Source organism: Numida meleagris, chromosome 19 (genome assembly GCF_002078875.1).
Source record: "Numida meleagris isolate 19003 breed g44 Domestic line chromosome 19, NumMel1.0, whole genome shotgun sequence".
Lineage (NCBI taxonomy): Eukaryota > Metazoa > Chordata > Aves > Galliformes > Numididae > Numida > Numida meleagris.
The window spans coordinates 8,656,476-8,681,912 of NC_034427.1; the positions used below are offsets into that span (position 1 = coordinate 8,656,476).

General features: G+C 46.0%; 1 protein-coding gene across 2 annotated transcripts in view; it reads left to right on the plus strand.

Moving 5' to 3' along the window:
- The window catches only part of COL20A1 (collagen type XX alpha 1 chain), a 45,366-nt gene extending 21,086 nt beyond the window's left edge, over positions 1-24,280 (plus strand). Inside the window, exons 19-40 of one of the 2 annotated variants that reach the window (XM_021416915.1) lie at positions 2,645-2,787; positions 3,411-3,540; positions 3,837-3,893; positions 6,271-6,309; positions 8,025-8,163; positions 9,788-9,930; positions 10,308-10,417; positions 11,929-12,087; positions 13,937-14,014; positions 14,634-14,720; positions 16,765-16,818; positions 17,203-17,298; positions 17,795-17,848; positions 18,202-18,255; positions 18,590-18,643; positions 20,111-20,182; positions 20,589-20,624; positions 21,954-22,020; positions 22,258-22,446; positions 22,548-22,625; positions 23,273-23,428; positions 23,933-24,280. In XM_021416915.1, the coding sequence (XP_021272590.1) occupies positions 2,645-2,787; positions 3,411-3,540; positions 3,837-3,893; positions 6,271-6,309; positions 8,025-8,163; positions 9,788-9,930; positions 10,308-10,417; positions 11,929-12,087; positions 13,937-14,014; positions 14,634-14,720; positions 16,765-16,818; positions 17,203-17,298; positions 17,795-17,848; positions 18,202-18,255; positions 18,590-18,643; positions 20,111-20,182; positions 20,589-20,624; positions 21,954-22,020; positions 22,258-22,446; positions 22,548-22,625; positions 23,273-23,428; positions 23,933-23,946 (2,009 nt within the window). In that variant the 3' untranslated portion in view covers positions 23,947-24,280. The remainder of the gene's footprint in view (positions 1-2,644; positions 2,788-3,410; positions 3,541-3,836; positions 3,894-6,270; positions 6,310-8,024; positions 8,164-9,787; positions 9,931-10,307; positions 10,418-11,928; positions 12,088-13,936; positions 14,015-14,633; positions 14,721-16,764; positions 16,819-17,202; positions 17,299-17,794; positions 17,849-18,201; positions 18,256-18,589; positions 18,644-20,110; positions 20,183-20,588; positions 20,625-21,953; positions 22,021-22,257; positions 22,447-22,547; positions 22,626-23,272; positions 23,429-23,932) is intronic. The other variant, XM_021416916.1, reaches the window with a different exon arrangement.

Sequence of the window (25,437 nt, forward strand, 5' to 3'; positions counted from 1 at the left end):
TTGTTCAGGTACAGGGATGCATTAGGGACATCAACCTTCGCATCCCTGGGATGCATGGGCATCCCTCCTCTGGGCTGTGTAACACAGGAGGGCTGACAATGGTCGATCCTCTTCCATGAGTCCAGTCCCTCACTGGGACTCACCTTCTTGTCTCTGATATATTTAGATTAAAGGCTCTCCTTTCATTGTGTTCCTATAAATGATCTAGCATAACAAAGTCTTTGTCCTTGAGTAAAGGATCATCTGTCATATTAATAAACAAGTCTCGTGGTACTTCAGATGGACACAAACCTCGCACCCAAGATAGTGGGAGTGTGGAGGATGCTCTCTGGGAGAGGAAGCTGCTGGGAAATAGGGTGGTGCTGACCAGAGACCCTTGGGTGACACTGGAAAGTGGTTGCTTTTGTTCTCACTGAGAAGCAGGTAGGGACTTCTCTGTTATAGTAAGGAGAAGAAAGAAAATCCAGGCTGAGGAAAAAGAGCTCGAACAAAAGCAATTTTTTCTCACCAGTTTTGTTCTGGAGGACCAAGGATGTGGGGGTCTCTGTCCATGGTGTCTGCTATGTAGCATCATTTAGTTGAAACTTTCTGCCCCTGGATTGGAGCAGAGCGCATGAGTGCATCTGATCCTCTGCAGCGCAAAGAACAGGAGGGCAGACTGGTGGGAGTGCTGTTAATGCTGGGCTGAGCCACCTGGGCTGACTTTGCGCTGCAGTGGATTACAGAGTGCTTATGTGTCCCATCCCTCCTGCAGAGCTGTGCCACAAGTGTCTGCACGTTCTTCCTCCTGCTCCTCAGTGAGGACACGCTGTAAACAAAAGGGGTTGAAATATAGGGAAGAAACTTCAACCCATGGCGCTGAGGGAACAAAGTATGACCTATACAGTCACTGCAGATGGGTATTGTGACGGAGCAGACTCCAGAGCTTTACTCTTACTTGAAATTATGTCTGTGATTCTGGCTAGACCTGAGAACCAGTAGCCCCTGCAGAGAAGCAGGAGGTAATGGAGGCACAGATGGTGCCCTGGGTGTCAGAGATGTTCCTCCCCCCGGGCAGCTCTGGGAGGTGACCTTTCCCCTGGCTGTCACATCCATGCTGTCAGACTGTGCCCAGCCCGGGGGCTTTCCAGAACAAGCTCGACTTGGAAGACTTCACTTAACTTTCCTTTTGTTCATTTAAACAGTCACCACTTACATCAGCTTAATGAAGTAGCCAGTGCAGACAGCAAAGATGCAGAGGTATGGCACAGCACTAAGAATAGCAATGTTGAAATGACTTTTCCTCCCACACTTGTTTTCTTCTCCACTTTACCTTGCGGTGATGCACAGCAACAGCCTCCAGCCTGATTCAGCTCTGGGAAAACTTGTTTCGGCTTCAGTAAAAGTAGACTTGTTTTGTCCAGAAAAGGGAAGGAGGATCAATGAAGATGCAAATAATCTTCATTCAACATGTGCTCTAAGGTCACCTCACTCTTTGCTGGGTGGGCAGAAGAGCTTGTTTGCTTGCAGGTAAAACTGCAGAATAGAAACTTCATAGCCTGGGTGTGTGTCCTTGGCTGTCTTTGGGACTCACTCATCATTTTCAGCATCTTCTGAAGAAAAAAAAACAAAAAAACTTCTCACTTTCCAGACCGCTTTGTCTTCACCCCAGTGAGGGTTCAAGACCAGATACAGAGCAAGAAACTGCTTGGAAATAAGCTCCTGGAGTAGGTGACCCCATACTTGCGACTCACAGAAGTGACTCCTGTAACACTCCATCACAATACCCATCTGCAGTGAATATAGGGGTCATATTTTTTTTTCCTCATTGCCATGAGTTGAAGTTTCTTCCCTAGTTTTCAACCTCTTTTGTTTGAACAGTGGGTAGATTCAGCTCCCTCTGCCTTTCTCTTAATAACTCCCAGCCCCTGCTCAGAGAAATCACTCCATAACTGTCTCTGTTGCCAGGTCCAGCTTGCTGCATAGCGGCACTCCAGGGAAAGAAATGCATTTATATAATTAAAATCTGCTCAGATTTGGTCTCTGGCAAACCCCGTTCTCGCTGACCACAGCTTAGGCCATCATCCATTTGGGATCCCTCCATCCACTGTGGTGCAGGTCCAGGAACACGACAGCAGCTCTGGCTTTGTACACAGTCCTTCCCTGGGGCTGTGGGTGTTGAGTGAGAAGTGCTAGACAAACTGCTGTGTGCTGGCTGCTCCGTGTGATTTATTTTTTTTAAGGATAATTTTAAAACAAAGGCCAAGCTGAGAAGTAGTAGAAATGACGATGCATTAACTTTGATTCAGACTTAACCAACAATTGAGCTTTTTTCCAGTGCATCTCCAGGCCTTTGATGAAATACGAGAACAATTCGGCCTTTCTGAAGGGTATCTTGTGTTTGTCCACGATGCGTCCAAAGGATCTCATGCCTCCAGGACTCTTCTCCACACAAAGCATTCTTTTTTTCCCTTGGGTTCTAGGCTTTGAATTACTGAATGCTTCAGTTGTACCATGTTGTCTCAGGTGGCTGCTTCTGCTCCTAGCCCTGGTTACAGCAGAGTAATGAAGCACTGGGGAAGGGACCTGGAAGCAAGTATCGCTGGCCCTGATTTCTGACTTCACTACCTGCCTTTAATGCTATTCCCCTTTAATCCCTGCACAGCTTCTCGGAGCCCACCCACCAACCTCTTCATAGACTCCGAGAGCCCCACCAGCCTCCAGATCCATTGGAAGCCCCCCGAGGGTCGCATACAGCACTACAGAATCACCTACAGTCCTGTTTCTGACCCCAGCACCCAGCAAACAGTAAGTTCAGCTCCTTGGCAGGAGGGACAGAGAGATGTTTTCATGGCTAACAGAGTGCTGCTCACTCCAGCAGGGCTTTCCCGAAGAACTAGTTTGCATGAGAATGAAACCAAATTTCTTCCTTTGACTTGCTGTCAAGCTGCTTTGTGAAGAAGACTTCCTTCTGATTCATTTATTGGTGTCCATCAAAGCTGCTAATAACACAGCTTTCTCCTCTCCCTGAAACAGAGTGGGGAATTCCAAGAGGCAGAGTGGTAGAACATAACTCTGCTGCCTGCCTGATTTGACAGGTTAACAATTAACCTTTTACAATGAACATTTACCATGGCAACCCAAACTAGCGGCCATATTTTAAGGATCTTTTGACCCATCTACAAGGGGAATATTGAGGTCTTTACTTAGGAAAACACTCTTCCCCTGGGACACAATTGTTCTGATGGCAATGCATCGCCAGGCTTCCTCAGTTTGCTTTTACCATTTCCTAACAAAGTGAGTATGCTGCCCTGAGCCCTGCTGCTCTGCAACTCACTGCTGGAAATCCTCAGAGAAGCCCCAGGGTGTGGGTAAAAGAGATGAATGGAAGTCTGCCCAAACTCTAGGCTCTTTTTCCCACCCTGCTGTAGATCATGGCTTCTGGGAAAAGCAGCAGTGTGACCTTGCAGCCGCTGCTGCCTGATCGAGCCTACAAGGTGACGGTTTCTGCTGTCCACTACGCGGGAGAGAGCGAGAGCACAACTGCAACGGGTCGGACAGGTGAGTGCATCCATCAGCACGTGCATCTTCATGAGCTGTCGTCTGTCAGGCTTGATGTAACCTCTCCAGGGGCAGCATTGTCCTTCTTGCAGCGAGCTGTGGCTGTGGCCAAGGTTTTCCTCAGCAAATAGCACTACTAGCATGGAAAAGGGAAAATCCTGCCCCAGTTTCTGCCCATCCCGTGTATTATTGGCAATTCCAGGATGAATGAGAAGGGCTGGTGACCATCCAGCTCTTGAGCTAAGTGTCACTGTTCTGAACAGCAGAGCTCACGCATGCACTGCTTTCTCTTTCAGCTCCTGTGATGTCTAAACTGCCTTCAATACGAGGATTTGTTCCATCTAAGACAGAAGGTAAATCACCTCCCATAACGTCTGGCCTTGGTATTTTTTTCCCAGTAATGAATCGCACAGGATCCCCCAGGACAGGCAGCAGTGGGTATGTCTCTCCTTGACAGATGCCTCTGGGTTCTGTGAGTCTGTCCAGGGACAGTCTGGAACCACATAGCCTTAAAAGCAGACTCGCTCAGTAGAGAGTCTGGTAGGATATTTAAAGGGTTTCTGCACAACTTGACCAAAATGGAGCAAAGAGAATGATGACATGTTTTAAATTAAAGTTCCTTGTAAAGTCCCTTATTAAATTTAATGAGCATATGTTCTCCTAGCTGATACAAAGCGAAATATGAAGTGGATTAGGGAGAAATGTTGAATTAGCAGGGTTATAAAAAGCTGTTAAGAAGCAAATATTAGAATACTCATATTGTGGCATTAATGCCTTTTCCTGTCTATGTGAAATGATTCCAAGCAAAACCTCAGCTTTAAAGGTTTGTTGAGAGAAACCAAGAGGGGAGAACAAAGCAGATTAGATGAGAATATTTTGGATTGTACCCAGGAAAGAAAATATCAGACTCAATTTTCAGTGGCTTGTTGAGGAAATGTACAGGTGTGCAGATCACAGAGAAAAAGTCCAGTGAACCTTGAGCAGGAAAACAATCATCCCACAAGGCTGATGGAAAATGTAGCATGTATGGCTATGAGAGCTGCAAAGACAACAGGAGAAATATTAAATTCTGTATGTTTCATTAAATGAATTATTTGAAGAAGTGGAGATGATACGTAGTGATACTGGGAAAACTGTTGCAGTAAAAGAATCTAATTTTGATATGCAACCACGTTACTGGGAGAAGTGGTCTGAGAAGTGGGTGGGAAAAACAAAAAGCAAAGAGAACAACAAGACAGCAGGCATCCTGCACTGGGAGGTCTAGGAAAAATCCTCAAAGCAAAATGCAAACTGTCACCGTCAGGGATCCTTCAGCCTGACTCCGTTGTGCTCTGTGTAAGCTGAGCATTGCCAGATGAAAGAGCTGCGAGCGGTGCGAGTGCTGGGAGGGAGGTGAGAAGGGGCTCCCCGACCCCCAGCAAGGAAGCTGGATACCTGGCAAACAGGCAGGACTGCAGCCTGCTGGTGTGATTTTGGGGGGAATTATGTTTCCTTCATCGTTCTTCAATTCTAAGCAACACTTTGCATTTGGAAAGCTGCTCTGTTTCTGTAAGGGGAAGGCAAAGAGCAGAGGCATGGCTTGTAGACAAAGGCTTCAGCAGTCCCATGACCATCATTGCTTTGGGTGCCCTTTTGTTTTGCATATGACTAGATTATGAATAACTGCTTTCAACGACTTATGAAGCTCAGCTGCCATGCAGAGGATGGCACCCCTCTTTAAATGTTTACACTGTTGTTACAAAAGTTAGACAATTGGAAGCCCTGCCTTTCTCATGAGGTGTGAACTGACACTGATGTAAGAATAGCAGTATAAAAGTTATAATGAAGCTGCAGTAATGATCTGCTGGATTCTATTTTACTGGTGACCTAGAAAATCACTTATGAAATAGCCCATCTTCTCAAGTGTCCTTGATTTTCAGGTACACATCTCATTTTGCACCAAGCATCCCCTTCATCCTAGCTCCATCTGGCAGCCATGGCCTGGCATTTAAATGGCAGTAGATAATAGAAAGTAGCATTCGTGTGCTGTTTTCTAAAACACCCCCTTACCTGAACCATTTCAATGGGAGTGCTCATAACCACGGCGCCCCACACTACATACTGCATGAAAAAATGTATTTGGAATGTTGCAATAAGACAAACTACATCATATGCCATACAAAAGCCACGTCACAGCACATGCGCAGTACTGCATCTTTCCTCCTTTTCTGGCTATTTTTAAAAAAATAATCAGGTTAATGCTTGAATTTTTGTTGTCTTTTGAGTTTTAGGTGCAATATTTAGAACGAAGATATGTTTATTTATTTTCCAACCCAAGGTGCATGTTTCAGTAAAAGCACCATTTAAAAAAATAGTGTTTTGATGTCTGTTTCAAAAAAGAAGCTTGCAGAAAATGATGTTCCCTTGTATTTCATATCACAAGGTGACAGGTGATTCAGTGGAATGCAAGTGATCACGAGGATGTTTGATGATGAAAGACAGTATTTTTTTTTTTTTTGTGATGAATAAGACAAGGAAGAACTTTTATGTTAGCATAAGCATAAATTCTCTCCCTCTCTCCATATATCTAAACAAGGCTCAAGCCAGACTCTGACTTAAGCCATTATAATATTCACCGTGTTTTGCTGTGTCTTCCATTGCTCAGCCCAGAGGAACTGCACCCATTTTGCTTTACTCATTCCCTACTCCCTTTCTTCCCTAATTTTTTCCCCTTCTGTTCCATTCCCACAGCCTGTCCCCCCATCAGCTCTGCTGCCGGCTCCGTACGAGGTACAGTATCACACCTAAACCTTTGCTGGGAATGTGCAAACAGCGTCTCATCTTGGTTTTTTTGAGAAATATGCAACAGCTGAGCAAGGTGAAATTCTTTCCCTGCCCTGGGGGAGAGGGGAGAAGTCTGAGAATGAGATAGGAAAACAGTCTTTATCAGGTAAGGCCTGAGATCCTTCAAATGCTGACACTGAAGACCACTTCTCAGGCTGAGGGAGAGGAAAAGAGGCAGCTATGGCCTGAATCCAAAATGGCCAAGGTGTATTTATAGAGTATGGAAGACATAGGTTCAAGGGCTGCTCAGCCAGGGGCTTGACCCTTGTCCTTGTCTGCACCCAGACTAATTGCTCTTCTCATCAGGGTTTGGGCTGTTATTGTGTGAGTCTGACTCTGCTGCTTGAGCAATCTGCCTTTATGTGAATAATTCTTCACTAGTTGCAAGACAGAGGATGAATGTGTTGCTTAGAGCACTTACTTGAGGCATGGGACAGCCTGCTTGCTTCCTTGCTCCAGTGAATGTACAAAGATAAATGTAGACAATGGGATGGGACCAAGTGGGGTAGGCAGGAAAAAGAGCACTGGGGGATTGAGCTGCAGTGGGTTGCATCTGACACACGTGTTACTTAGGAGAATAATATTGTTAGGTTACAATATGGTTATAATTGTGAATTGAGCTTCGTTGTCAGTCTTTACACCGTTGTGTTTTATGCATGTTTTAATGAAATTCCAGTGCCAGGAGCCCCATGTTGCAGATAAATGTCTCACAAGTGGGTCACTGCTTTTGGAAAATGCCCTAGTATGTTGGGCAATGAAAAAAAGTGCTCTCTGGACCATCCTCTATGCAAAATAACAACTCAAGCCAAGCAACTACAGATTACAGTAAATGGTGAAGGGGTGGGGGAATCCAGACTGAAAGGACCACGTTGCAGTGAAGCTGTATCCCTTCCATTTACTGAAGCATGAGCTATCTCCTTCATCCTGGGCTGCTGCAAACTGAGATAAAGTAAAAAAAAAAAAAGAATCCAATTTCAAGATCTTGTCTTACTGAATAGAAAACTGAAATGAGAAAATGACTCAGAGCTTTAATGATGAGACATGAAAGTGAGATGAAGCTGCATGAGCTGGACAGGCAATGTCAGAGATGTCAGGGAAGAACCTCTGTACGCCACATAAGGCGAGTCACCTCTGAGTGCCTCATGAAAACAGAGAGAAATGGAAATGCTCATATTTTAAAGCCCTTCCCCAATTTTTCTGGCTCTTACATATAAGGCATTTCAGAGCAGAAATGATTCCTCCTGCCGGCAATCACTGGACAGATTCCATGTCTTTTAAAGATAATGTTTTTGCATCTATTTGAAATGAACTTTTTTTTTTTTTGAGTAATTACAGAATCACAGAATTTCTCACTCGTTTTTTATTCTGGAGATTTGAAAACAAAATTATGGAAGTCTTCATCTTCAGTATCTCTCTCTCCAAGAGGCGACTGCAGCAATGGATGGTACAGACACAAACTGTTGCCCTTGGCTGCCACTTGTGGAATATAATCCAGGTTTATAGAGAGTCTGGACAGCCTTGCTGATGTCTGTGCTCCTATGCTTTTTTCTCTTGTTGAGGTCTCTGTGCTAGCTAGAAGCTCATCCTACCTGCTCTGCCGTCTCACTTTTTGGGGAGCAGTCTTTCCTAACTGCTTATTTTTCTGCTTTTCTTTGTTCCAGGATTCGATATGATGGAAGCGTTTGGCTTGGTAGAGAAGGAATACGCCTCCATTAAAGGAGTAGCTATGGAGCCGTTCGTATTTAGTGGCTCCCGCACCTTCACCCTGTTCAGAGACATTCAGCTCACCCTGAGAACCAGGTGGGAGCAGAACTGGGAGCTCATCACTGATCCCTGTGCTCACACTGCTCACTGATTTGTGTATGAATGATGAAGCCCCTCTGGCAACTTCAATATTAAATTGCAAAGATGATGAGCTAAACTGAATCGCAGATAGACTGAGAAGAACGCCAGTTTTCCTTAATATATTAAGAAATTAACCTCGGGTTAATTTTAAGATGGGTGAGGAGTGTATCTCAGAAGTCAAGAGGACACAGTGGGGGCATTCATTATTCATTTGTGTGAAATATTTTCATACGGTGAGGGTTTTCCATTTTGCAGAATCCCTTTTTGCAGCAGTGTTGGTTGCTGTGATGGGCGTAAGGATTATATCACGTACAGACACTGCATGATTCTTCAGGCATTCTGCCCACAACCACGTACCCTTAGGTTATGGCAGTTTGAGGTCATGTCTTCATCTTCAATCCCACCTCCCAGCATCTCTAGTTTGGAGACAGAGCTTTGCTTTAGAAAACATTTGTCCCCTAGCTGCTCTCGGCAGCTTGGGCTTTACTGGTGAGAAGGAATAACCACTGAGGGCTGTGGCCTGACCCTTTGTGCTGCGTACGAGGCTTCTCCATGGGTCCCAGGGGCCAGGCTGCTCCCATGACCTCACTCATTTTATACAATAATAAATCAGGAACGATCTGACTCCTGACATTTGGAGCTACTTTGTTTAAAGCCTAATTACTGAGGTGCTGGCTCAGTTTAATCTTAGTTAAAGAAGCAAAGCTTCTTAGAGTACACAGAGTGGGAGAGATTCAGAGAATTCTTTGGTCTACTACTCCAAAAATTCTGGGCAAGTCCTTTCGTTCAGCTGGTATGTATTCCTTTCCAAGGACATCAATCCACCTCAAGCAGAAAGAGAAATAAGAAGCCGGTATTACTTATGAATCAGTCCTGAAATGATGCCTGATGAATCGTGTACATGCCCATGCAAATGTCTCGTTTCAGATTGCAGATGTATTCCAGGCATAACCAATTTGACTTTCCTTGTTGCCTCGCTGCCTCCTCTCACTGTGCTCCCAGTGCTTTCTGAGGGGTTTGGCTGTGGCTGCAGAGGAAGCTGTGCCATGCCAGGAGCTGCTGATGGGCTTTGCTGCATGCCCATGAGTTCTAGAGCTGAACTCAAATTTTGCAGCTGGGCTGTGGGGGCTTTCTGGGGGCTCTGTGCTTATCCCTGAAGGGCAGTTCTATTGATTTCTGCCAAGACTTGCTCCGGGGTATATGATCACCATTCCTCTTCCTTTAGGAGAGGTTGCATGGGAAGAGTTTTGGAGCCTGGCAGGATGTCTGATATTTTGTAAGCTCTGTTGCAAAGAGTGTGAGGGTGTGCCTGGGGTGCTCCCTGGGGCACCTCTGGCAGTGATGGGCCGACACTGCCTCCTCCACCACAACACAGGGCTCAGCTCAGGCACTAACAGCCTGAGAGGGGTGCACAGCATAAAGCTGGGCTCTCTTGTGGCGTATCATATTCAAACCCCATGGGTGAAGTTTTCTAGGCTCTTCTGCCCAAGAAACACAAGTGAGCCCTTTCCGTAGCATGTTGTCTGCTGGCATTTGCTGCTTTAAGCCACCAGTGCTTCCTTGGCTTGTCTCGTTCCAGCGACGTCCACCTCTTTGCCATCCCACCCGAGCACACCATCAGCATCCTCCTGCGCCTCCTGCCCGACACCCCCAAGGAGCCCTTTGCAGTCTGGCAAATAACCGACGAGGACTTCCAGCCCCTCCTTGGTGTTAACCTTGACCGTAAGGTTTCATGTTGAATGCGTTAAATCCAGGTATCTGCTAACGTTTCTGCAGGCAGCAGACCCCATTTTGGGATTCGCTTGGAAAGTTTGGTGGGTTTACCGGCTTTGTTGTGCAGCTGCAGTTTTTGGCCAGCATCACGTTTTTAAAGGCTTCCTAATGCAATTAAAAGCTGTATTTTCATTTTTATTCTACTTGTAGCATACACTTAATTTCTAGCTGTTATTTTTGTTTTCCATTGTTTAGAAGTATTTGATTGTAATACATGAGATTTTTCACAATGCTTAAGCCTATTTATTTTCTATTGCTCAGTATGTGGGTGAAATCAAATTCTCTTTAAATTCTAAAAGCTGTTATTTGTCCTATTTTCCCTGTAGCCAGTAAGAAAACCTTGACCTATTTCAATCATGACTACAAGGCTGATTTGCAGGAAGTCTCCTTTGACCAGCAGGAAGTGAAGAAGATATTCTATGGGAGCTTTCATAAGGTCCTTATCAATAGAGGGAGAAATGTAGCTCACGATCTCATCCGCTCTGAGGCTATTATGCCATCAATGGGTATTGTTCAAAGCGAGGAGTGATTATAAGAGCTTTGCATCCAGATTGCTAGGGAGCCAGTGAACCTGTTTCATATGCTGAACATTTTAATTGTAGAGTTCGCAATTATATAGGTTCATCTTATAAGTAAGGCACGTTTTCCACATATTGATTGCTTCTTGGAATGCACTGCACGTTTATGCATTTTTAAAGTACTAATGACGATGGGTAAATTATAGTCACACACGGTGGCCATTATTTTTACATATAATATGTAGTAGCAGCATGAAATGGCATCAAAATAAAATACACATAAAGTATACTAAATTTTATGAGGTTTTATTTTCATTTGCCATTTCAGTACTTAATTGTATCACACGTGTGTTCAGATATTTGCTTTGCTAAAGTTACAGCATGCACAAATCTTGTGATTTATCAGATGGGAGCATTTTATGATTTGTACACATCCAACTCCTTCCCCTTTATTATTTTCATCCCCAGCCAGTTTATTTATGGGCATGTGCTCTTGTTCCTTTCTGGCATGGCGTGCTTGTCCCCATGACACATGGTTATAGAGAAAAGCTTGGACTTGTCGTCTGCAGAACCACCATCTGGGAACTTAGTTCAACTCACCCAAACCCCTCAAAACTGAACAAAATCTGTGAAATGTAATTGTTTTGTGTTAAATTTGCGAGAGAAAAGTACCCTTTTCCCCCAGACATCATTACTGTTAGTGCCAAAGATATTTGCTTCAGTCATGATATAGTAATGCTGAGTCTGGAGAACTGTACTAGAAAGAGGAAAGCCTTCATACCCCTCAAGCCTTGGAGTCTCTTCTTTAGTGGGGGAAAAAAACAGGGTTATTTTTATTACAGTGTAGTTTGTTTTGGCTTCCCACAAAGCAAGATGGAGACTGCTAGTTAGTTGTTAACAGGAATGGACTGAGATGGAGAGGGTTGTAGGAGAGATCTCCTAGCAGCCTCCTTCCCTTTCCCCATAGGAACTCTTTTTTCAGGTCTTGAAAACAGCAAAAATTTTGAAACATCAGATATTTTTTATGCTTTAGGGTTTTGGTGACGGGAAGGAAAAGAAAAGATTAAGCCTCATGAGAAATCCATCTGATCTCTTATAACTTTTTGGGTATTTTTGGCCGTCTGTATCCTCAGAGCAAAGGTATTCCACCCAAACGAGCAATGAGCTCTTTCTATCAGTATTTACATTATTCAGCTGGTTCTGAGAACTGGATTACTCAAAACTGGGACTCCAGAAATTTTTTGCCCAAGGAGAGCTGAGCTACAGCAGGGAACCACCAGGAAAGAGCATGGTGCTGCTCACTCAGTCCATTTGCTCACAAAAACCACATCATGTGTAGTAATACCAGCACCAATCTGGGAATGGGGCAGAAGCTGCTTTAAAGCTCCCTGCCCCATTGCAGAGGTCCAACCTTGGTCTTCCCACCCAGGTGCACCTTGCAGTGAGCCTCTTCAAGATCAAGCTCTATCTGGACTGTAAGAAAATAGCAGAGAGACCCATCAGCACCGTTGGCAGCATCTCCACGGCCGGCTTCATCATGCTGGGAAAAGTGACACGGACCAGAGGGCCCAGGAGTGGGTCAGCATCGGTGAGTGCTGGGAGGTGCCTGCTTTGGAAATTGGGGGGTTAAATGTGGAGATAGTTGGGCAGAATGGGGGTTGTTCCATCCTCACTGCCCTCGCTCTGACAGCCTCCAGCAGCGGTTGTGACACAGGGCTGTGTGCTGATCCCACTGATCTCTGTGAGTTAATGAGCTTTCCTGGATTCTCCTCCTCGCCTCCTACCTGGGTTTGAGGTCTGGGCTCAGGGCTCCAGACTCCATGCTGGAAGCACAGACTCTGCCCTAACAGGCAGCAGCAAGCAGCAGGGTTAGGAACTTGCTTTGAAAGAGAAGGTTGTGCCATCAGCCCCATTGAGCGGCACTGCAAAATGCCAGGTCTGGAGGTGCCTCAGTCTCCAGTGTGCTTGGGCTTGCTAAATACTCTTCAATATGGAGGCTCCTTGTCAGATGCTATGTGAATTAAAGCAGCCCAGCGCTCAGTGCCTGCCTGCAGGTACGTCCCTGCTGCGCTGCACAGTGCCCTGCAAGAGGACGGAGCAAGGGGAAGTGTGGGCTCGGCACTGTGCCCTGCAACAGCCCCATGCATCATCCAAAAGCCAAAACCACCCCTGCATGGCATTGCCCGGGAGCCTGCTGCCGTGTTTACTCTACAAAACAGGAATGTTAAATATGTGCAGAATGAGGAGGAATTGCTCAGTGAGACTGTAGGAAATCATTCGTGACTGTGAAGCTTTTACTCCTGGGTTCTGCTTTTAGCTCTAAAGGTCTAGGGGAAAACAGCCCAAGCACTGATTTGCAGCTTCCCTTGCCTCAAAGCAGCGCAGTGAGAACAGTTTGTCCCATCCCCGACTGCCTGGTCCTGCAAAGAGCGATGCAAAAGTCTGGGGTGCACCAGGGAAAAGTGGACACTGGAATCACCTGTGAGCAATGGTGACATATGACAAACCAGGGCACAGTGGGATTCAAGCAGTATTTTCTAAATAAGTGCTGTGGCATTTTGGATGGATCACAAGCCTGTCAGAAAGGAGCCTGAGCTCTCCCTCTCCCTCCCCCTTCCAAACTCTCCTTGCTCACAGCTCAGCCAGACAGATGCAGCTGACTAATGAGCAGCTTCGTGCTGCCTCTGCTCCCATTGCTTTTCAAGCCCAGCATAAGCCTCACGTCCTCCACAGCTCTGCTGCCCTTGAGAAGATGGAGTGTCTCATTATTGCTTATCATGGAACCTCATTTAATTTGAGGTATCTTTAAATGCTGCTTGATCGAGGGGGCTCACCTGTATCTGTGTGCTGTGTGATGCGCTCCTCAGCTGTGCAGCTTAAAGGCACGGAGCGGAATTAAAAGCAGAGGAGAAATGGTGTTAAGGAAATTAAAAAAAAAAATCCGCTCTGTCTCATCTTCTGTTTTTGGTTTGCTTTGTGCAGTGTGTGCTCCTGTGTTCATCACAGAGGTGGCAGTTAGGAGGGATGTGGTGCAGGCAGGAGGGGTTCCTGCGAGGGATCGCAGCTCTCCTGGGATCTGCTGCCACTTTTCCTCTTAGGTACATTCCTCTGAAGGGAGAGATACAGACAGCGAAGTTTGTTTTCACATTTTGGCAGTGCTGAAGCCCAATTACTTGAGGACCCACCCGCTGCTGTGGGATGGAGTGAAAAATCAGAGAGGTGGCTTTTGCAGGGGTGAGGGTGCAGGGTGGCTTAGCAGTGCAGAGAGCTGCGGCTGCTTTGTGTCTCGTGGCTTTTTTGGCACAATTACAGTTGGGACCACATGTGGAGTCCGTCAAACCACCACTAGACATTACTCTTAGCACGTGGCGAGGTTTGGCGATGGAGCCTGTGTGCCAGTGCCACCTTCTCATCAAACCCTCTTCTCTTCCCCACAGTTCCAGCTGCAGTCATTGCAGGTTGTGTGCAACAGCCTAGGGGCGGAGGAGGACCGATGCTGCGATCTTCCCGCCCTGGTAAGACGACGTGAGGTGCTCTGCTGGCTGGGACAAAGCTGGGCATGATGGCACAGGAGTGACACTGCAAGTCATTTTAGTAGACAAGAAGGAAACCACTTTCTTCTCACTTCTTGGGAATGTCAGCAGGGTGTATCTCGGTGAAGGGAACCAAAGAGCATGTCTTGTCCCACCGTGTCTGCTTCAAAAGGCAAAATCTCAACACAACATGTATCACCCCTGCCCTGAGCTTGCCTGAGCCCTCTGACAGCCCCATGGCTCTGCTGCCAGCTCCCACCCCCAGGGCACAACATCCCTGCTCTTCCCTTCAAGCACAGAAAGTTGCTTTGGGAGCATCTACGAATATTCGGCAAAGAGCAAATCATTTTCCTGCATGGCATGCAAACTTCAGGAAGCGTGGGTACATTTTATTTTTTTTTACCAAAACATTTTGACACAAAAAAAAAAAAAAAAAAAAAAAAAAAAAAAAAAACCCACGCTCCATTTTTCACAAAAATCTTTCATTGGGCTAGAGGAAAATTCTGCATTTTTTTTCCCCGAGATTGAATTCTGAAGCACTGCGGTCGCTGCCTGTCACCCATCCCACTCTTGCTGCTCACGTGTCTTGCTGTCATTTCAGAGGGATGAGGAGAGCTGCCCCACCATAGCTCCTGCCTGCTCCTGCACTTCTGGCCGCCCAGGCTTGCCAGGGCCCCCAGGTCCCCCTGTAAGTTCACCCTTTGTGCATATTGCATGTCTTATTTCGTGCTGTTTGCACACCTCAGCTCCATGGGATTCTGTGACCCACCTCCTGCTTTCATCCCACGCTAAAGCAGCTTTTCCCTGCCCAGCACAGACCCCAGAGCTTTGTTTCTCTGTACACGTTGTGGCATTTTGGGAGTGCAACAGCTGCAGCTGGGAGCAGGCCGAGCGTGCCCGAGTGCTGCGTTAATCCTCTTAGGAGGGGAGGACGGGCTACCTCGGTGTGTGTGCACGCAGAGATTTCATGGATCAGTGGCTCTGAAACTCTTTGTAAATGACATAAAAAAAAAAAACTCCAAACATAGAAAATCTGGATTCTCTGTTAAGCAGGAGGGCTGAGAAGTGCTTGCAAAAGTGGGTGATGTATAGAGAAAGGGGAGATTTGGGGAAGTGGTAACAGCCAGTAAGTATGCAGCGTGCTCCGGGTAGGATTCCAGATAGACTGCTATGAAGCAGTTATCAAAAAAACCCCACATTTCAGAAATGTTGGGAAAAAAAGCATTACGTGCACATAGCAGCCAAAACTGACAGCCTGTCCAGAGCACCCCACTTTGGCCACTCCTGGTGCTTTACTCCTGGAAATCATAGAGTCATGGAATCATAGAATGGTTTGTGTTGGAAGGGACACTTAAAGGCCATCTGGTCCAACTCCCCTGCAGTGAGCACGGACACCCACAGCTCCATCCGTGCTCAGAGCCCCTCCAGCCTGACCTTGGGTGTCTCCGTGATTGGAGGCAGCATCCACCACCACCTCTCTGGGCATCCTGTGCCAGTGCATCACTGCCATCGTTGTAAAAGCCTTTTTTCCATACATCCAATCTAAATCTCCTCTCTTTTAGCTTGGAACCATTTCCCCTTGTCCTATCACACAGACCTTGCTCAAGAGCCTGTCCACTTCTTTCTTGTAGCCCCATTGTAGATACTGAACCATGGAACACCACGGGCCTCCTTCCCCAAGTGCTGAGGCTTCAGCTAACCGCTCACATTGCTGTGCTTTCCCTGTGACTTCAGTGCCACGATTTGCAAGCTCCTCATTGCAGAGTAATTACGCGCTCGTTCCAGTGGAAGTTTAATTACACAGCGCACTCCACTATCGCAGTGTGCTTCAATATCCTAAGTGCATAATTAGCAGCTTGCATTGCCCTGTGGTTTAAACATCTCTGCAGTACTACTATTTAAAAAGCAGGATTCTTTCAAGCATTAGAGAAAATACAGCTTTGACACACAGCCGTATCCTCACGCCATCAAACCCTTGCTAATTTGCTGCCTTTATAAGAGCACTCGCTCCTACTTGTAAAAGTCCATTTACTGAAGGCTGGCAAAGCTGTGTCACTGTCCTTAATGGGTGTTTTTGACCAGACTCAAATGAAATGATCTTCTGGGTGCTTCTGGAAGCGCCTTTTCCAAAGCTCCCTGTACTTCTTAATCCAAACCCACTGTTTTTTTACCATCAAGAATAGAGACTTTCAGATTAAGTTCACGTGATATTTTAAGTTCACAAGTTCACACAGCATTGGTTTGTGCCAGAAGATTACTCCTCTCTCCGATCCAGTGGTTCTGCAGATGCAGAGCTGAGCTGGGTCTCCTCAGCACTGCTTGCTGGCCCTGATCTCAGAGCCTGTGCCTTCTCTTGGGTATTGGACAGCAGGCAGGGGCCCCTCCTTATTTCTTCCCTATGTTCATATGTGAACCCTTCCCCACCGGTTGCCCCAGCATGGATTTTCTGGGAAGTTGGAGGGCGGAGGTTGAAGATGTTGAACTTCATCTCTCCTCGCTGGAGGTGACATGGTGTCATGGAAGGGCTGTGCTGTCCTTTTCCCTTCCTCATCCCCCATCTGCTGGATGACTCAATTTATTTTCTCCTTGCCCTCCTTTCCTGCTAGCTCTCTGGGGTAGAGGACATCTTCCGTTGTGTGTATAGCAAAATGCACCAGTGTTCCTCAGGCTCCTGTTTGCACTGCTGTAAGGATTACGATGTTAATAACAGCAGCTCTGTGTCTCGCTGGCAGGGCAGCCCTGGGAGGAGAGGACCACAAGGCGAGCAGGGGGAGCCGGGCCCCAAGGTGAGTCCTGGTGCTCTTTGAGAAGTGGTGCACTGAGGAGGATGGGATCACGTTATTAATTAAACGCTCAATTGGACTCTGGAAATTGAGGTGATGGGCTTGATGGAGCTGAGTTAATGCAAATTTTGTGTCAGCAATGTTCTTGAAAGCAGCCTTGATGGAAAATGGTCGGTCTTTGTGCTGTGCTTGGTGCAGCTTTGTCATTTTCTCCCATCGAAGATGCATCTAAACCTTACACCTAAAAGGCTGCTGAGGTTGCTGGAGACTCCTGGTGTCCTGACTTCATCTTGAATCCCATAGACAGTTCATGCTGACCCAGGCCATGCAGTGCAGCCCATGTGCTCTAATTGCTTTCTTTCTTTGATTTCGTATCTTTGCCTTTAGGGTGAACCAGGCCCGCCTGGAAAAGTGGGACCAGCGGGTCCTAGTGGCCAGCAAGGCTCCCCAGGTTCCCAAGGAATCACGATTCAGGGCCCTGTGGTATGTCATCTCTTCCATTACCTTTGTTCGTCTCATGCTCTTTGCAGTTGGAGCACGTCTCAGAAATCGGTGTCTCAACAAAACTCCCAAACCTGGTCTGTGTATTGACATCATCCTCATTAACAGCTAGACAGCTGCACCAGAGAGATGATAATACTTTTTTCATGGTGATGAGTCCCTACATTCAGTCATTCTGGCAAAGGACTGCTTTTGTCCAGACTGTCCCTTGTGTGCCTTTAATGGAAACAAGCCCAGTGCAGTATTCAGGCACGTCTCTTTACAGTGATCATCATTACTTGGCAAGGAGTGGAGCTGGAGGCTGCTGCACGCGTGTCTGGGATGACAGAATCCCCTTGAATGGGCTGTTGCTGCAAAGCTCCCTGCATAGCATCACAGAGAGCAGCAGCAGTGTGGGGTGTGAGTGTGCAGCAGCAGGACTCTCTTTCCCTTAAAAGATGCTGCAGTGTTTGACTGTGTGCTTCTGTTTTAATTCAAGGGACCACCAGGTATTAAAGGAGAGAAAGGAGACACTGGAAGTCCTGGCATGCAGGTAATGGTAGACACCTTCCTTTTAATCATATCAAAGATTTGCCCATTTCTCCAAGTAATTAATTAAAGCAAGACTGAAAAGCCATGGTGTTTTGTCACTACTGGCTTCTTGGAAAGCGTATTTCATTGTGGAGCATCACCATCACTTTCCCCAGGGAAGCTGAGTCAGCTGGTGGGAGAAGGGTAGACCTACCTGGAAGCTGGAGATAATGCAGCCTGCAGTGTGGCAACAGTGGTTGCTCCGTTTCATGAATAGCTGTTTCTTCTTCCATCTTTTTCTCATTTCCCTTGCTACAAGATGAAGTAGGGCAATGCTAAGCAGATGCCAACTTTACCAGCAATTCTGATTTACAGGGCATTCCTGGTGTGCAGGGAGCTCCAGGCAGAGATGGTCTTCAAGGTGCAAAGGTAAAATGATACATCAATCACCTCCCAGTTTTCACACAGTGCTGCCTAAAATCCAACTTGGATCCAAACATCCAGCTCTCCAAATGCACTCAGTGCATTAGTGAATGATATTTTCTCAAATTCAGAAGAATCGGAGGAAAAAAAGCAACTATTGGATCATCTCAAATTTGGCCAAATTTGCATGGCTGACCAGGTGCCAACCTTCTTGCCGGCTTGGCAGATGTATTTTTACCCATTTCTGGCAAGCTCCCATTAAAAGCAGCACAGGGAGAAACCACCTCACTGCTTACCTTTGAGTCCTCTTGTTAATGCTGGATTGGATTTGGTTTTGCAGGGGGTGAGGGGACTGGAAGGCACAGCCGGGCCCCCAGGACCTCCTGGACCAAGGGTGAGTACAGGAGCAATGCAGATCTGTTTGAAATCCCTTCCTCAGAAGGAGCTTGGGGTTACTGCTGACCTACTGCCATCCAGAGGTGTCTGGGCAAACCCTCTTCTTGGGTTTTCACAAGGGAATATCCTGACACTAGTTGCAGAAATCCACCTTCTCCGCCACTGTCTTACAGTTTCTTAAGAAATCAAAAGAAAAGCCTTTGGCTTGTCTCTTGGAGGCAACTTCTGCTTTGACCCCGCGTGGAGATGCGTGTTTTGCTACTCTTCCTTTCCTGCAGCTAGCATTTTGCAAATACTGTCTGGGTTTGGGGTGTATGGGCTCATCAGAGTGAAGTCAGCTGGAGCTGGAGGATGTGGGCAGGTATGAAAAATGTCCCCACACTGGTTCCTATATGTGCTACCAGGGCCATAAGCTGGGTGCATTTGCACTCTCTTGTGCCCAGGACAGCACAAACAGAACTTGAAGATGTGTTGGTTTACATCCATCTGCCACTTCACAGGCACAGCCTTACCAGTTCCGTGTAACCATGGAATTTGGCTTTAGATGATGGATAGAAGACCTGATAGTTGCTGGTTCTCACTGCTGAGTTATATGGAGTTTAGCAGTCCTAAATAACATAAAATGGAAACTGTTTACTGCTGTATTTGCATTAAATCCCATAGCAGCTGTGGTGAGGTATGGTATCTATAGTCAGCTCATGACTTGGACTTACCCTGGGAGGACGTGGAGCCAGCACTGAACCTCAGCTTTTTAAATGTGAGGAAAGCACTGCAGCCTTTGGACCACGCTCTGAAAGATGGCCTGGTGCTGCCTTTAAGTCTTCTTTCTTTCATTTTCCACTGATCAAAAGAATTGTTAGTCTCCATTGAGCTTAAACATAACAGCTGAAAAAAAAAACCCACAAAAAAAAGCATTTTTAGTGCTTTTTTGCCTTATTTTTTTCTTCTCTTTCTGGCTCCAAAGGGCACGGAAACTTCTCAAAGAAGTGATAACCAAAGAAGGCACTTTCCACTCTCTAATCTACAATTGCTATTGTAAAGTCTTAGCAGCAAAACATAGGTCTTAAAGGGGAAAAAATAAGCAGTGGCATGGTATTAGCAGGCTGAAGGAAAGGGTTATGCTGTAGGCTGTGCCTAAATCTGAATGTGTAACGAAGGATCTAAAGCCAGAAGGCTAAAAATCACATTGCAGTTCGTTGGCAAAACTCAGCTTTGCTGGCTTGACGGTAGCTGGGACAGTAATAGGAAATGATGTGGAGATGACTCATACGTGATACGCTCTTAACATTGTGCTCATGGCTGGATGAGGTACTGACATAAACCTTAAGGCTGCATTGCTCTTGCTGGAGTCCTCCAAGCTCAAACTGCTGGTGCCCCTGGAGCTGCAAGGAGATGTCAAACAGAAAAAGAACAACAGTGGGAAGTATCTGGACTTTCATCTGTGTCTTGTAATTCATGTCTGCAGGGTTTCCAAGGAGTGACAGGCTCCCGGGGCAGCAGTGGAGAGAAGGGACCTCCGGGTGACGTTGGGCCAACAGTAAGTGTCTGAGCATGGGTCTCAGAGAAGGCCAAGGCATGAAATCATTGCGTGCAAGCAAGCTGCTCCCATGGTAGTTCTTCCTCAGCATCTGAAGGAGAGTTTTATTTCACACTCATCCTTCATATGGACATGCAAATCCTGACCTTGTATCTGTGGAATGTCTGCATCCTCGTTGATGGTGCTCCAGCTGCCGCTTTGTTATTCTTTTACTTAAGCAAGAACAGAAAACATTCCCATGAGCTCGAAGTACCTTTAGCCATTTTCATAAGGTCAAGGGAAGTACAAGCGTGTGGGAAACAAACCTTGTGCTCCACGTCCTGCTGATGCAACCTGCATCCCCATTCACCTTTTGCTTTCTTCTCCTCTCCCTAGACCATGACTTTTCCTTTTGTTTTCCTCCCAGGGACTACCAGGTCCAAAAGGAGAAAGAGGAGAGAAAGTGAGTTTTTCTGTACTGTACATCAAGCACTCCAAAAAGAGGATGTGGTAATCTGCTTGGCAAGCTATGCTTACATGTGAAGACATTTTCAGAACGGAATAACATAATGTACTGAGAGCTCGTTGCTTTCCGTTCACCTGCGCTGCCTGTTCTGGCAGGTCTGAATAATGAGCTGCTTAGTACCAATTGTAGTAGCAAAGAAGAAAAGCCAATTGAAAACCCAGTCTTTGCTGAGAAGTCGAAACCAAAAGCACTCGGCTTCACTGAGGGTTTGTTTTGTTTTGTTTTGTTTAAAATGTGTGGCATAAGGCAGGGGCTCACTTCGAACAAACCTGTGCCATGCTCAGGTGCAGAGTCCCCGAGGTCAGGAGAGCCATGCCGTCTGTGAAGGTTGTTTTATTGTCAGAGGAGGTTTTTCTCATCTTGACTTACACTTGAAAAGAAATCCTATCTTCTTCCAGGAGTCCAAGTCTCCTTGCCAAGGTTGAGTTAAGTGAATTAAGCTTCCGACAGGAGCAAGCTGCTTTTCACAGACTGCTTTTGTTCCTTTGTTTCAAGTGAATGCCCCAGCATTATAATTTTTAACGCCGTCCTCCTTCCCTTTCCAACAGCTTTTCCTTTTCTATGCTTTTTTTTTCTCTTTTCAGTGGAACTTTCCCTTTTGCCTCCCTTGGGTGTTGTGCCAAGCTTTTGTTTAAGCTTGGGTAATCCGCACGGTGGTCCACACAGAGATGTGCAATTCAGAAATGGTTCTGGAGGCATCCAGTGTTTTAGTTAAGAATTTTCATGGAGAGACTCAGCCTTCATTTTTTAAGCAGCTTTTTGCATTTTTGTTCCTGTGTTACTAAAACTTTCTAAAGAAAACCTCGGATGTCATTTATTTAGAGTTTAATAATAATTAGAATTAATATTCATAAAAGATTGAGACAGAGATAGGGCATTGTAATATCTGATTGTGCTAAATGTTTTATGTATTGCAGAATATTGAGTTATACACTGTCTATCTGTTTTGATGAAATTTGAGAGGGAAATTTACTCTCCTTTTTTTTTGGTAGCTCCAGTAGCTACATCAATTCAATCTAGGCTTTTTGATGTGTGGGAGAAAAGCAATTATTGATGCTTCCCAATTACAATTTTATGGCTTTGGAGCTTTGTAATAAATAAATCAAGAAAATGCATTTCATAGTAATTAACGTCTTGGTAACACAAGCTGACATAAAGAAAGGGCAGAAAGCTATCCTGCGCTGTGATATTGATCCTTTCTAAAATATATTAATAAAGACACAAATGCTTCCTTTTCTAAAAAAGAATTGTAATGCTTCACTTTAGGGGGAACCACAGTCCTTGGCCACAATTTACCAGCTTGTTAGCCAGGCTTGTGAGCGGATGATCCAGAGTGAGTATAATCACCCCGAGCTTGTTTTGATGCTTCTCCAGCAGTGGTGGACAAAGCCACAGGGGAAGATGGCGTGAAGCTGGAGTGAGCCAGGGATCCCCTCTGTGCTGTGCCATGCTGAGCACTGTGTGCTGCGCGTGTCCCACCACATTGTCCTATTCATTGGTTTTATTGGGTGGTTTTGGCACAAAGACCTTTGTGCCCATGCAAAGGTTCTTTTCTGTCTTGCCTTCTCAGGTCACGTGTTGAAATTTGACTCATTCATTCATGAACACGCAAGGAAGCCGGTTCCTGTTTGGGAAGAAAGATTGAAGCCAGGAGAACCGGGATCACCGGGTCCTCCAGGTCCTCCTGGAAGCAATGGAGAAAGAGGAGAAAATGGCATCCCTGGTCAGACAGGAAAAGATGGGTATCCTGGAGAAAGAGGTATGGGCAGAAGTGCTTATAAGCATGTTCACCTCAGCACCTAGGAAGAGCCTGGTGGGGAGACTGCAGTGAAGAGCCACTTCTCTGTGTTCTGTGATTAGGAGCCCCAGGACCCAAGGGAGAAAAAGGAATGTCTGGAGTCAATGAGGAAGGGATCCAAGGACCCAGAGGCAGAACAGGTAAATACTCTCTCTCTGTATTGACCATGTGGGTCTGCCAGATTCAAAGCACCTTCAGACTTAGGACCACTGTGCTGGGACTGAGTGACCTTCCCAGCACAGCACTTCAGATAGTTCCCCTCTGCTCAGTTACAAGACTGTTCCTCTTCTCTTTGGTACCCATTCCTAGGTAATGATGCATTTTAAAGACCTGAGGCACATCCAGCGAGTTTTATTGAGTTTTTGCATGCAAGACCAGATGCTCAGGAGATAGAAACTCTTCAAAAATTCTGCTCATGGCACACAAGAATTTTTGAGTAATCTGTTAGGATTTGGTGTGCTCCTCTATTGTGATCCTTTTAACTTGAAGTCAAGGGGAAGTTTACCACTGACTGTGAAGTCACAAAAACAGTGACTCCGAGGTGGATCCCAGAATTAAGGTGATTTTCTATATTGACACGTAGGTGGGCTTTCTTGTAACTAGCTAGGCAAAACAGGCCAAATGGAAGACCTCTAGTTACCGAGATTCAGAAGAGTTCCATATTTTTTTCCCCAAAATAAAGAAACAATATGCAGAAAATGAATTGCCATGTAGGATGAGGAAAGTATAGAAGTGTTACCTGGAAGCTGTAGATGTGCTATGGCTTACAGTGCTTCTCCTTCTTTAGGCCCCCCAGGAGAAGTTGTGCTGGGGAAACCAGGCCCAAAGGGCTACCCTGGGAACACTGGTCCTCAAGGTTTTCCTGGTGTCAGAGGACAGCCTGGGCAGCCTGGATACTCAGGGGGTTGTGATGTCTCTGGATGTTACGGGCCAGGTAGAAGAGGTAAGTCCTGATGATTTAAGTACAAAAGTTATGGTTTTAGAGCTCTTCTCTCTGGTTACTTCTCTTAAACTAGGCAGGGACCTTTGTTCATCCTTCAGGCATTGTCAGTCCTGCAAGAGCCTCCTTTGCAAAGCAATCAGGATGATTCATCTGTAATTAGCCTATTAATGTGGAAAACAGCCAGCTGAATTGGCTACTCCTCAGCCATCCATCATAGATTAACACGTAATTGCAGTAGTAGTGGAGCAGGTGGAGCGATCTTGGTTATCTTCAGTTCTTAATGCCCCTGACAATGTTTCCACAGTGGATAGAGAGGAATAATATCTCAGTTCCTACATATGTATTCCATGGAGGCTCAAAAAGTCTTGGAAAATGAATTAACTTGCTGGCACTGGACAAAAGACTTTAAGGGGGAAAGAATTCATTCTGCAGCATTCCTTCTCAGTACTGGTTTATTCTGGTTTATTCTTTTGCTCAGTGGCCTCACCTCATTTCCATGCACAGATTTCATCCCCTGATGGCCGATGCGGAGGCAGCTGAGGACAGTTCTCTGCCCTGGAAGTCTCTGGGTAAAAGCTCCAAGAGAAGCAGCAACCCGAACAACAAATGTGTTTTTGCTTTTCTTATTTCCCACCATTTCTATATGGACACATCAATCAAACAAAGCCAATATCAAAGCTGCCAAACCAGCCTGATGAGTCTCAGCCATGCGCTGTTTTTCAGTGCCGGACACCTGCAGTATTCAAACTGGCATTGCATGTCCCACAGCAAGGCACACAGCCAGAGCGACAGGCCGACAGACTCGTAAGAAAAAGAAATAATGTATGGAAATGCTCAGAAATTACAGATTTTTGCCCGTTTGTCTGCTTGTGGTTTATTTTTGTCACTTGTTATTCTGGATCCCCAGCACAGAGAAAAACAGCACCTCATGCCCAAAGATGCGAAAATCCACTGGAGCAAAATAGCATTTTCTGTTGGTTGACAAGGTAACAAAATCCGGCGCCATTTGGGCTGTTTCTACTTTTGGCAAATGGCTGGTGGCTTTCTTGCAGCGGTGCTCTGTGCAGAAGCACTGCAGTCAGCGCAGTCATCTTCCCGTGATGTGACAACCCCTCCCTGCAGCCTCCCTCTCTGGGGCGTGATAAGTGCCCTAGGTCAGGCAGGGTACAGCCATGCACTGCGAGGAGCTGGAGATGAACCCACTGGCCTTTCCCACCTTCGCCTCCTGCGATCTGATCAGCCACTTTGCATTTTATCAGGTAGAATATCGAATTGCTCCGAGCCTTTCTTTTATCCATCTGACATGGAGGGAATTGGGATGTTACGCCCTTTTCCTTTCATGGATGTGGATCCAAACTGCAGATACTGATAATTTTGCAGTCGGTACTTTGGGCTGCCTTTCTGCTTCTATCCTCCACTCCTTCCATCACAATCAATTTGAATCTTTATCCCTTAGCTTAATGCATTATGTGGCATGCATTAATTTGCATGCAGGGAGTTTCTGCATTCACAGCTGGGTATCAAACCTAATACCTGTAGAGACTGGCAGATGCAAAGCAATGGGCAGGAAAAGCAAGGAGACAAAAGGGGTACCCTGCACAATGGAACCTAAAATCGACCCCATCAAACAGAGAAAGGAAGTAGTTCAAAGTGCAGTGTCTGCATTTTGCAGGTAATTCTGCAAATGCAAATCAGGGCAGCCAGATTCCCCGCTCTGAGCTTGCGGTTCTGTCTGTTCAAACCTAGTGGCTGCGGGTGGTTTGGCACAGAGCTCCTTTGTTTTTCTCTATCGATTAGTTTTGAAAGTGACTAACATCATCTCACTGCTCTCACTGGGGTTTAATCCATGCAGTAGAATTTCAAGTGACATTTGCTTTTTCTGGTTATTTCAGATACAGCAGGAAAGGACAGGTTTTAACAAAACCAGGTCCTGGGAGGGCTATTGATTAGGAGAAGGAAAACCTTCACAGACAACTTGTTCATTAACGGTCCCAAACTGTGTCCCACAA